The following is a 12916-nucleotide window of genomic DNA, read 5'->3' as shown; positions in this document are numbered from 1 at the left end:
AAATTCTGGTGACCGTTAAGTCACTTGCACGTACGGACAATGTACATTGAATGTGACAAGTGAAACAAACAAAAGGAGAATATAACATCGCATATACAGATTATAATTCTTAACATAATATGTACAAAAATCAAAAGAATTGGGGTTAATAATTAAATATTTTTTTAAAAACATACAGATGTCAGTAATTGCTGTATGTGTAGTGATATTTGTGCAAAGTTTAGCCGACTCATTAAGGAGGAGAATATATGGGGTATATACAGACGTGATATTAATCCCAGTAATCCAGTTGGAGGTTCAACTTTCTGTCTTACTTGGAGTTTGCCATCACTTTGCATCTGTATACTGATGTGGAAAATGGTGGCTGCTTGTAGTGTATGCCTGTGTGTAGATTCAGGAGTCACTTCTTTTTAGGTGGTGGTTGGGTAACTGCACCTGTGAAGTCAGGACTTGTGCATTGCTGTGCAGGCAGGTAAACAAAGCTGGCGACGGGATGTTCAGCAAATTGTTTCAAATTGTAGGACTGCCTGCTGCTTGAACTGCAAATCTTGTTTTCTTTTTCTACGTGTATAAAAAAGGTGCAGCCTGTATGTGTGAAGAATTTGGATTTTTTAAAAAGCTCATCTGGCTGAGCTGTGCTGGGTAACAAAAGTAAATGAACACATTTTTGCCACAAGGTAATTAGTAGTAAATGGTCTCTTTTTAATGTGGTAATTAGTCAAACTTATACTATACATTATATGATTCGGCATGATTTGTTTCCAGTGTTGAGGCTGTTCCTTTATTTTGATTTTTTGAACAAATTTGAACTGTATCTAATAATCTCTTTTGGTAAAGTTTGCAATTAGAAGATATTTTCATTAGGCACATTTGGAATTTTTTTCATGTAACTTTTGGCGCAAGTCCCATCATTTTGAAATGTCTGCAGTGGGAATTATCACAGTTCATAGCTCTGCTCCTACTACAGAGTAAGTGATTCAAACATACACTTGGCAGCGACTGTATTAAAATAACAAACATATGAACACTAGCAGAGACGTTACACATGTTGAATGACGTCAGCCTAGCACAACACAATAAAACAGCATGCAGACAAATTAAGTGATGATAAATTCCAGCATATATGCGGTGGTGGAAACATACTCTGAGAATGTTGAAGCTTTCTTCTTTTTTTTTTTTCTAAAGAAACAGCCAAAGCAAGTCTGAATTGGTGTGGTTTAATTAACATTATCAGTGACCACAAAATAACAAGCTGGTTATGCAGGCACAGAAAAACATTTGACAGTCTGGCTTTTGGAGTATATCATCAGTGGTACTGGGCGCTGCGGTCTGCCAGAGGAACCTTCTGTCAGAGACTGATGGCTTGTTTCAAATTTCATAACATATAACAAAAACAGCCACCGGTCATTTTTTTTATGCATTGTATTAATATCACAGTGCAAGTTCACGCATGCACTTTTTAGCATAAAACCAGTGTCACACAACAACAACTTCACTAACAGCATCTTCCAACTTAAAATTCATGTAGGTGGAGTGAAAATGTTCTTGGAGGTTTTTAGTTCTATTGTATTGGTCCTCGCCAATAAGGTTTTTAGTTCTCATAGGAGCACCCTTGTGCACCCTCAGGCAGTCCCCAGAAATGTTCGTTCTTAACGTACCTAGTGCTGATTAGTCTGCCATATATTTGTGTATTACATACACTAATCTATCATGCAGCAGCTCATGCTGGGCAACGGGAAATGGAGTGTCACAGGATGAACAAAAACTTATTCATCCGCATCCTTATTTCCTGTGTTTCTGTATCTTCTGCAAACTAAAATGCCATCTCTTTAATCAGAAGTTAACATAAAACAAATGAAACTTGAGTAAGCGCAAAATACAAGTTTTAAGTTATAACTCTTGAAGCAAAAAGGTCACCCAGTTCTTCTTGTTGCTTAATAGTTTGCTTTGAAATCTGCCACAACAACCAAACACTTCCAGTATCAAGAAATCAGGCTTTCACATTAGTGTGGTGGAATATTTTTTGAGAAATTTAGAGGTTTGGGATTTCTCAAATTCTTGGGATCATTATGTTTCACATTAGTGTTTCAGTTACAGCTAACAGACTAATAACTGAATTTTCTGTCCAAGAGCTGAACTTATGTTTCACTCAATAATTGCAAGTCGCCCTAAAGCAGTAAATCACTGACATATTGACATCTTCTTGCTTGGCTGTAGCTATAATTTTTCTTTTAGTGAATGTCTATATTTGGTTTAAGCCAAATTAAAGGGATATAAATGGATCTCTTGACTTCTGAATAGTACAACTTTCTTCTCATCGATTTCCCCAGAAGCTTCATCAAAGAGTGAAAAGTTTGAGCCAGATTCAACCAGGAAGGTGAACATTATTATATTTTGCAATGCCAGCTTGTCTTCAAATGCGGTAATGCATACTGTGCTAAACTCAGTAATTACTGATTAAGTAATTATTAGTAAAAAACACATATTAAAAAAAAACATGCTTTTTCTACCTGTGCTACAATCAGCTGATTTCAGTAAGTGCGCAGGAGGACAAAAATGTTGGCACGAAACAGCTTTTGAGGAGATAAGTTGTTGACGTTACTTTTATTTTTATTGCACAAAAGAAAAAACTGCAATGGTAAAGAGGAAACTGCATCTAAGACAGAAACAACCAGATTATACTGTATACAGAACTTCTCTCTTTGCAAGCATCTGCACAGACAACATGCTGACAGAAAGCTAGCCAAGAGACCAGAGTGATTTTCAAGCTGAGTGAGCAGTCAGACTTGCAGCCTTTATTTCTACCTGTTCATGTTTCTAAAGTAGAATAACTGTGGAAATGGCTTTGAAGTCTCTTTGGGCTGGTTTTCATCTTTGATCTGTAGTATTGACTTTGTGTTCATATGTAAAAACTAAAAGAAAGAGTGTATGTGTGTCCTCATTAGGATAGAGATTTGTGTTGCTGTGCGGCTCTGTTGCCTATATTGTTAACTGATAATTATGTAACAATTTGTTCAAGACATTTTATGGAGTAATGCGAAAGTAATGTAAACAAGTGGTGTATCAGTTACTGTCTCCGGTGAGTTATTGCGTAACGTACTCCATTACTTTAAAAAAACAAATAACGAGTTATGTGTAATATATTACTTTTCTTGAGACACTGCTTATGAATAAATTGACATGGATGAGGTGAGTGATCGATGCTTTCCATGGATCCTTCGTGACTTTCTGAAGGATCCATCGCCATGATCTTAAAGGAATTTTTAAAATTCCGCAAAGGTTAACTATCATTCTGAGCCTTCAGTGTATTTGTTTTGTTCCTTTTTATCATTTATAGAGTTTAACTTCTTATGTTTACACTATCTTTGGTTAGAAAAGTGTTTATAAACACCGTTATCAGAGGGCTATGTACTTCCTAGGTGATATCCTTAAAGGCTAGAGAAATGTGCTTACCATTGCCCCTAGAAGCTAAAGAAAATGATGCATTTAATTAGCGTAGTACATCTGTGGTGAGTGAAGCTATAATTGCTCTGTTTGGTGTCTTAGTATCTCTACACCCTGAAGAAGGTGCAAGCCGATACGTGTCAGTGTATTTTTTAAGGTCTTTAGCCCTGCAAAATAAAGACTTTTTACTACTTTTTTAAACCTACCTTGAGTGCCTGCAACCCTTCAGAGGCCTGCGCGCTTGAAAACAGTTATCAGTGTACTATGGTCATTTTTTAAATTTTCATTTCCTGGAGGTCAAGATGGTATTAGATAATCTTTTTGCTTTTATACAGATCATTATTTTGAAAACTTGAATTTTGTATTGTCACAGGCTGTGTGTTTGTGTTATATTAGAGTTTGTTCTAGGTTAGGCTCAGTTTGGTATCAGATTCATTTTCACAACACATCCAGTGAGCTTCTGAATGCTCACTTGAAGGTGTATTCTGAACACTTCTGTGTTCTGTGTCATGCTATCATTTCACCATTAACGGCAAACTTGTGTAAAGAAAAAACATTAACAGGTATATAAGAAATACTAAGGATTGTCGCTGGTAAATAGAGCAGTTTTCAGTAACAAAAAAAAAAAAAAAAAATCAACTATTTCCAATCCCAAATGCAGGAATTTCTCTTGTTTAATTCGGGAGATTCTACACGTGAATTTGCCTCCTTCGTTCGAGACTGTCAATGCAAAGTTCTGCTGCAGCATCCTGAGGCATCTGAGAGAGAACACTCAGCAGCAGCGATCTGAATTGTGGAGCATGTCGACACAGAACACATTAATAACATCTTTTGGCCACACCAACACAGTCTGCTCACCATCTGGACCACTTGCCAGATTTGCCTCCCCGTGACTTTGTCCACTTACTGAAAATGAAAATCAAGTTGAAGGATCACCGTTTTGACACATTTGAGATCCAGCACACACTGCAGATGCACACGTGCAAGGAGACCAAACAGGACTATCGAGCGATTCAAAAGTAGGAGTCCTGCTGAAAATAATCTAGAGGTGCACAAGAAAATTGCCTTGAACAGAAAATAAGCCAAAATTACTACAAGTGAGGTTTTTGATTGTTATAGGCCCAATCCCAGAACATCTTCATTTTGGTCTTAAACAAACACAAAAAAGTGCCGGAACTAGTAAATAACTTTTAAATTACCTGTTTATTTATTCTCGTATTTGTCCTAAAAACCATCTGAAATGTCTAAAACTCAAAGCTGTTCTATTGTAACGCAGAAGAAAGGCAACGACAAATGTGCTAGAAGCTAGAGCCTGGCAGTGTTTGGCATATTATCGAAATAATTGTGACTCATAAATTAAAAGACTAATCTTCTCAGCTCGATTGGTGATTGGGCCTGTGAGTTGGCGGGATCGTAATCGCAGAAACCCTGCTTTCAAATTCACATTAGCATGTTTTTCATTGGCATGAATACACATAATTATTACTGCAAAAACAAGTCAATCACGTTTAGCTATGAAGTTAATGACAATGCAACAAAACAATTCAAATGACCATAATTATTTAAAAAATGAAGATGAATAATGATAAAATTAATTGAGTATGTCTGTGTACTCTTGTTTACAAATGACTGTAATTATGCTGGGTGAACAAGTAACTTTTGTCGGACCGACTACATTCTCTTGCGCCATAGATTAAACTTCTCTCGAGGCTACTACACCAACTACTTCGTCAGGAGACAAAGGAAAAGCTTTTGGAAATTACGTTGTTTTTCATCTTCCAAAGAGAAATCTCTTCCAGAAGGGCCACAGACAACACAAGGTAAACAAAGTACTGAGTATGTAATGTACTGTTTGCTTTCTTTATGATTCAGAAGGAATTACTGAGTTTGCTTAACACGTAAAACATCCACACACTAGGATTCAATTTTGAGGCTCTCCAAGGAAATAGCATACTGGTGACACTCAATAGAAAATCACGTGTTTGGATTTTGAGGCCGAGCTGAGGGGCAAATATGGCAAGAAGCGCTCTAACATGCACAGCTGCTCCTTTCAAGCATGATGGTAGCAGTCTTTTACTTTAGGGCTTCAATCAAATTCTGTTAAGTGTGTTCATGAAGACACTCTTTGCTAATGGAGCGACGAGAAACATCAGCTTCCCAACGAGCTCTGAGGAAGGTATATGCAGCTTAATGAGGCGGAAGCTCGACTTCTTCCAGCTTCCAACGCTGAAATCATTTAAAGATTCTTTTGCAACCTATTTATGGCACCACTTGGTAAACATAACAAAGGTTAATAAAGTGGAGGTCATATCTTTATCACACCTGCAGAGCATTGTTTCCCTTCTCTTATACTGTAACTGGTAGAAGTATTTCTCATTAATGGTGTCCCCCATAGGGCGCACAAGGCGAGTAAGTATAAATGCACTGTGCAGAGTTTAATGCCTTGATTCCCGCAGGCATGCTTCCCTGATTGTCAAATTATTCTGGGTGCCATGGCGGGTATTTATTTCATGCTAATAGCCAGCGTCTTTCTGGAGGCTGGAAAAACAAGTGTAGCACGTACATTACACAGAAAAATGCCAAACATTGGTGAGTCAGGGGTGTAAAAATGCTGAAAAAGTCAGACAATACTCATTGGAGCCTAGTGTTGAGGCATTTTGTACGGAGGAGGGAGTTCGTGACAACAGAAAGACACGGAGGGAGGACAGGTGTGTGCGTGCGTGTGTGAGATGTTCAGAGCTCATGTCTTTCTGTGCATCAGCAGCAAGTAAACACAGTTTTGCTTTGCAGAAACACACAATGTAATAATCACTTATGACAATAACTGTGGCTCTGCAAACAAGCAACAGAGTAATCTAGTCGAAGGCACTGAGCATACAGTGCGAGGCTTATAGTGTCAGTGGAGTCCACCCATGTTATGAATACTTTTGTCATTTCTTACCCATGATCATTCATGATAATTCCCTTTTGTTTAGAAGTGAATTTAACCAGTATCACATAAACTGTGATTTGGCAAATCTATTCAAAATCCCATACAAAATATTCAGTCTCACAATGTATGATCTGGCAAGGGTTATGTGATGATAACCAGAGGTAGAGGTAAAGCACATGCAATCATGAGAAAAGGGGTTTTCACAGTACTCTGTATAGTCCTGTAAAAAAGAAAAAAAACATAATGCGAATATTTCCAGAGCCACCTTTAGCAGAAATAGCTTGAAGTAATTTTCTGACTTTGATTTTATCAGTTTGTCATATTGTTGTGTTTAAATTTTGGCTCACTCTTCTTTACAGTGTTGCCCTTAGCCTCCTTCAGTTCCCACCACTACATTTCAATTGGGTTGAGGTGTGATCTTTGATTGGGCCCTTCCAACACTTTGATTATTTTCTTTTTCAATCATTCTGTGTTGATCTGATTTGCTGCTGTTGACCCAGTTTGGGCCAAGCTTTAGCTGTCTGATAGATGGCCTTGCATTAGTCTCTAAAACACTTTGATATAGACTTTAATGGTTTGACTCAATGACACTGAGGTGCTCAGGTCCTGTGGCTGCAAAACGAGCCCAAATCATCACTCTTCACCACTGTGCTAAGGAGTTCATGGGAGGTGTTTGTGCTCATATGCTGTGTTTAGTTTCTATCAAACATGAGCGCTGTGCATTACTGCAAATGTATCCACTTTGGTCTCATCTGTCCACAGGACATTGTTCCGGACGTCCTGTGAATGGCTCGTTTTCAAGCCACTGTTCCATTTTATCTGATTGTACTATCATGAACTTTAACATTCAACATGCAACACCTCTGCTTTTATAGAGATACTCGTCCTTGATGATTAGTTAATGAAGTCGACAGTGGTTGTCCAGCATTTGTTGAGCTAATCTGCAACCACATAGTTGAGGTTGGATAGTTTTCATTTGGCCTGCAGCCACATCTCCTGTCTTCATGGTAAAGGTGCTGATGAGTGCACTACATCCACAGCATGAATTAGCATGCAGTTTGTTCAGTGCTCTGGTGGGAGGAGCCTGTCATGTAAATTTTCACATGTGCAGTAGAAGTGTAATGTGTGGGTGATTCGGTTGGTACTGAGATCTGCTCTAAAACTAAGAAAAAAAAATGTTAATGAAAAGAAAAATGTGTTGCATGACAGTATAGTATCAAGGTCAGCAAGAACCACGCCAGACTATATTATCTGCAGTAATTGTCATATTCTGACATCAGGCAAACAGCAGCACACTCCTTTTATAGGTCAGTGCCCTTTCCCAGGTGAACTTATTCATACCGACAACACATTCACACCCAGACTGACACCTACATCTAATTATACAGTTGGCAGTTCACCTGACCTGTATCATAATGTGTTGTGTGAGGTGAGATCGTTAACCTTAATCAGTATTCCTTGAAGATCAGGTTAAAATATGTCACAAAAAGGTAGCTTCATGTTTTTATGACTTTGAAGCTAATAGATTTTAACTGGAATTTACCTTTTGTCTGTGCTGGGTGAATTCAGTGGGATGAGCTGGTGAATTTTGAGCATTCTCTGACAAATGCTAAAGAAATATTACGTGTGTTGTTGTTTTTTGCTTTTGTTTTGAAGACAACACATGATTTATTGTTTTAACAACCCAACGCAAAAACCTAAAACACTAAAATAGGCTAACTTCATTACCTCCCTGTAGCATATGCAGATCAAAACTGGCCACTGTGTAACACTATGTGCAGTCCCACTTGTATACAGTAGGTAGAAAAATGGTATGAAATGACAACTGAGAAGCTGAGAAAGCACTGAGATCAGAGGGAAAATCTCCTTAGAGGGTTTGATTTGTCTGTATAACAGTTAGCTATGGTAACTTTATATTGTTATTCTTGGATTTCTTATACTAGCCCTTGGTGCCTCTTATTTGATAAGAATATATTTTAGCTCCCTTCTACTCCACTTTCAGTGTTGTTGCGACTGGTCACTCTTCTCAAGCTGACCAGGAGGGCTGCTGTGCTCACAGCTAGAACTTTGGGCATCAGGGGGATTTCCACACTCACTGACATCACACAGAGGCAACAGTAGACCACTCTTAAACTACAGTATATGGTTTCATAATCAGACCCACCCCTCTCTTCACATCCAGTTTCAAAACAGGACAATGGTGACGGAGAAAATGCTCCTCAAGCCTTCTAAGTAGGAACTTCAGAAACCGCTGGGTGATGTCACGGCAGCTATGCTCCTCTTTCATACTGTCTATGGTCTGTCAACTTGAATCATAAAAATTGTGTACTTTTACTGGCAACAGATCCAGTTTTCTTTTGGTGTAAGGAAAACAGGTTTCAGCATGCCTCTAAGATGTGTATATATATGTGTGTGTGTGTGTTTGAGAGAGAAAACAATAATATTATATGTTCTGTCATACATTGACGTTGTGCTTAGATTCCTGCTTTCTTATTTCATACAGTAGGAGAAAAATGAGCTAGAGTGTGAAAGAACAGTGCTTTTACTATTTGCCTTTTCTACTTTGATGCTTTGCTCTCACTGCATCCCCCTACCAACAGATTTGAAATGAAAGGATACGCCTATATCTTCTCGCTGAAGCTTCCTATACGAAGCACCTCTGAGCAGCACTCTTCCTGAATGATTAAATATGTGATCAATTTTAGGGTTATGTAAGGATGCGGCATAGAGGCGAAATGAGAAATGATCATGGATGTAATAAACAATGGACAGTAGTCTGTTTATTCCAATCAAATCCTGTAAGTGCTCATTGAAGTCTATATTTTCTGTTTTTTGCTGTTCTTTGGTTTTACATAAGTGCAGCACACATAAACCCAGTTTGCTGAAGTGTGAATGTCATCTTCTCCTCAAAATTAAACGAATAAATAATAAATGTATTGCTTAAAGATGTCATTGTCCCCCAGAATGATATATAGGAGGAGCTTCAGCTGATTTAAATCCCTGTCAGCTGGACAAATATGTCAGAGACAGTGTTGGGCAAATAAAACAATTTTGATATGACACAGCTGTGGTTAAGGTTTGGCTTCACATATGCGAAAATGGCAAGTAAGAGCCTCTTAGTGGTTTTTAAAGTGAAAGAAAGTGGTGCTCTCAAAAAAATCCAGCTGAGTCCCCCAGGGGAAAGAAAAAACATCCCCCGCTGGCTTCCCACCTGCGAACACTCAAAACTGTTTTGGGCAGAAAGCCTGCCGGGAGCCGACATATTACCTCCATTTCAATTAAAAAGAAGCTGGGTGTTAAAAATGCTTACATAAGCACACCGCTGATGTGAGCATTTTTATGACTTTTGGGTTTGTTTTGGTACACAAGCTGGTTTGGGAAAATCATAGTTTCAGCAACAGACCATGGTTATCATGAAGGTGTGTCAAAAGCATAATGACAAGTGAAAGGAAACATCCTTTGCCAAAGTCCAAAATTTTGCTGACCCATCCAGGTGCTCTGACTTCCTCCCTGTGCAGATGTCACATTGTTTCTGTACCTGCTGTTTTTTTTTTGTTTTTTTTACAGTCACACAATAGCAACCATCCTGATCTGCAACAGAGCTGCTGGAAGTTGTAGGCTTCAGTGTTTTTCTCAAGTATCGCTTAAATGTCACAATGTGAAAGGGTTGCTTTTAAAAAATAAACTAAAAATGATGTGTTTACTGCAAAAACCATATCATAGCATCAACGCAAGATGGGTTCCCACCTGTTAACACTACCAGCTGTGTTGCTGGAATCCCTGCCTGGAGCTGCACGGGTAGTCCACTCAGGTGCCTCTCTACCACAGTCTCAGATGTGTGCGTGTGACATACTGAAGTGTTTCATCTCTACTTGTAATAACAGCATATGTCAAATGAAATCCTAACGTGGCAACCAGCACTGACAATAACTTACTGCATATTGTACAGTCATGGCTTTCTTAGTTTCACTGTGTATTTTGCATACATTTCTATGTGCACACAGTCCTTGAGGGGAAAGGGTGGTTGAGGTGGAGGTGGTGGTGGTGCTGGGTGTCTTCTTTCCAGCCTAGCCAGCCTCTTCTTTTGTCTGATGGATTCCCTTGCATTTTTCTGGGCCAGCCTCCCTCATCAAAGTGATTAAGCAATTACACTGATTGTGCCGATGCTCAGAAGAACGGGGGAAGGACCCTTGAGTATTGAGTGCTAAAGCTTTCTAAGAGATAACGGCTTAATTTGTGCCTAATCAAAATAAAACCTGTTTTCTCAAATCTCCACCCTACCTGTAGTACAGGTTAGCTTGGGGAATTGAGAAGGTGTCTTTAAGAAGAAGCCAGTGGAGTTAAAAAAAAAAAAAATCCCTGATGGGGCCTTTCCAACTTAAGCATCATTGCATACCCTATAGTCATCCTTATGCAGTATAGACGTGTTATTATAAAGCAATGAGGCCTCTCTCCAAATGAAATAATAATTACCATCTCAGAACTGATTACATAGAAGCCTCTAAAGATGCTGCAAATACATATCATGGATCCCAAGTGGAAATAATCAAAGTGTTTGGAAATTAAATCAACATTCAGTTCATCTCTCAGAGCTGCTCTGGGCATCAATAATAAAACAGGGGTCTGGAGAGCCCTCTGAATCAGAGCAACAGAACTAAATGTATGAAATCCCCGTGTATTTTCTTCTCGCGCACACACACGCACACACGTAGTTATACCTCAGTCATCATTTTCCCATCAGAGCAGTCCAAATAACAGATCTTCCTCCATGTGCTGTCATTTCTTTACCACAATTGAAGCCAGCCAAAGCACACCCAGCGCGCAACTTCAAGCGCGCTGGATTCGGCATCAAAAATTAATCACATCAGAACTTAAATCACGACCGTGAGCGAGTTGCATCTGGGGGTGTGTGGGAACCGCATGGCAAAAGAGTGAGAGCAAAACGCGAAGGGAGGGTGGAAGAGAGGGACTCACCCGCGGAGGATATCTGGAGGTAGAGGCGGGGGTCTGAAGCTCGAATGGCCGCTGTGTACCGATCCTCAATCCCTGGCACCTGCGCCTTTTTCTCGGGCATAAGCCGGACCCTGAGCCGCCCCCCCTCAGCGCCGAGCCACCACTCCAGAATAGTTGTGAGGTCCATTTCCAGGATGTACACCGGGGCCTCCTCGTACACAGACAGCCCCCCGCATCCCATCCTGACTAAATCCTCTCCTATTTCCACCACAACTTGGTTAGATTTCCTGCTCGCCTTCGTCAAGCCCAATTTCAGAACTTTGGTCAGCGGTCGCTTGTAGAAGGAGGGGAACTGTCCATCAGCAGACGCGTTCCTCAGTGCTGATTCCGCTGCAGACTTAAGGTCCACAAAAGTAGAAATGGTTTTCTGTAAAGGTATGCATTGCATTTTTAAGTTTGCGCGCACCGTGTAACATCCGCTAAAAGTCTGGCAGTCGCCGTTTAAGGGTCTCTTTATGAACTCCGCCAGATAATAGCGCAACAGAGAGGGGACCGCAAAATCCACGGCCAGTGTTTTCCTCTTGTTCCTGGAGATTTGGGTTTGGTTCGAGTCTTTTTTGCCGCCGCTTTCCCCGCTGCTGTTGCTGATGTTGCTGAAGCCGATGGCGGGCAGATCCGTCCCCGATGTGGTCCTTGGCGAGGCGCAGTGCAGCTCAGCGAGAAATGCCGCAGAAGAAACAAGCAAAAATAATATCCTGGCGTCCATGGTTTGAGAATTTGAGTGTTTAGTTTAGGAGACGCACGCCTTAATCCCACCGTTCACCGTTTCCTCTCCGCTCTTGTCACATAGGTTACGCAGCGCAAAAATCACAAAGTGCGAATCGATGATCCTGCGTGTCCTGCGCCTCTTTGCCGGTGCGCACCCGTGGCAAGACGAGGGGGAACTGGCTTTTACATTCGTTTGCCACCTACTATTGCCATCCTCCGGTTTGCAAACGGGAAAAGTGCCATGTCCCCTCTCTGTTCCCGGCACACAGACCTCTGAGACAATACCTTTTATTACCAGTGCGAACCTAGCGAGTCGCTCTCCGGGACGCTGATTGATATGCCGGTCGGGTCCGCTCCGGTGGCTTTCAAAGACTCCCTGTCTCTTGGCACAGTTGTGACGGCGGTACAAGTGGTCTCTCTGTCAGAAGCGGGATGCAGCGTCCCTCTCTCCCCTCACAACTAAATGAATTCACAATGAGTTTGGAGGAGTCGAGTCGCCATTAAAGTTTAAAATAAAATCTCACAGTCCTGGCTAATTGGAAACCTCTTGGACAGCCTCACTGGTTAACAGATCTCGGTGCTCCTTTGGTCAGAACTGGCAGCTCTGATCGCTGCTGTCATGCCTGCACATGCGGTAAAGTCATTCACACATCCATTTGACGTCAATAAAAACCGTTTTCTCTGAACACGACTCCCTTGTGCGAAAAGCGTCGTTATGGACACATGTGATGCGCTCTCAGCGCAGCCGTAACTCTGCCTATTTCTTTATTGAAATTAGAAACGCCAGGAGGTGTAGCAGCACAGCTCGGCACATTGTCT

General features: G+C 40.6%; 1 protein-coding gene across 1 annotated transcript in view; it reads right to left on the bottom strand.

Moving 5' to 3' along the window:
* The window catches only part of alk (ALK receptor tyrosine kinase), a 420903-nt gene extending 408406 nt beyond the window's left edge, over positions 1-12497 (bottom strand). The window contains exon 1 of the mRNA XM_063497355.1: positions 11351-12497. Within this exon, the coding sequence (XP_063353425.1) occupies positions 11351-12095 (745 nt within the window). The 5' untranslated portion in view covers positions 12096-12497. The remainder of the gene's footprint in view (positions 1-11350) is intronic.
* Between the last annotated feature and the right edge of the window lie 419 nt (positions 12498-12916).

The sequence above is a fragment of the Pelmatolapia mariae genome, linkage group LG16_19 (assembly GCF_036321145.2).
Source record: "Pelmatolapia mariae isolate MD_Pm_ZW linkage group LG16_19, Pm_UMD_F_2, whole genome shotgun sequence".
Lineage (NCBI taxonomy): Eukaryota > Metazoa > Chordata > Actinopteri > Cichliformes > Cichlidae > Pelmatolapia > Pelmatolapia mariae.
Note: the sequence above shows the minus strand (reverse complement) of the source record. Positions and strands in the feature narration are given on the sequence as shown.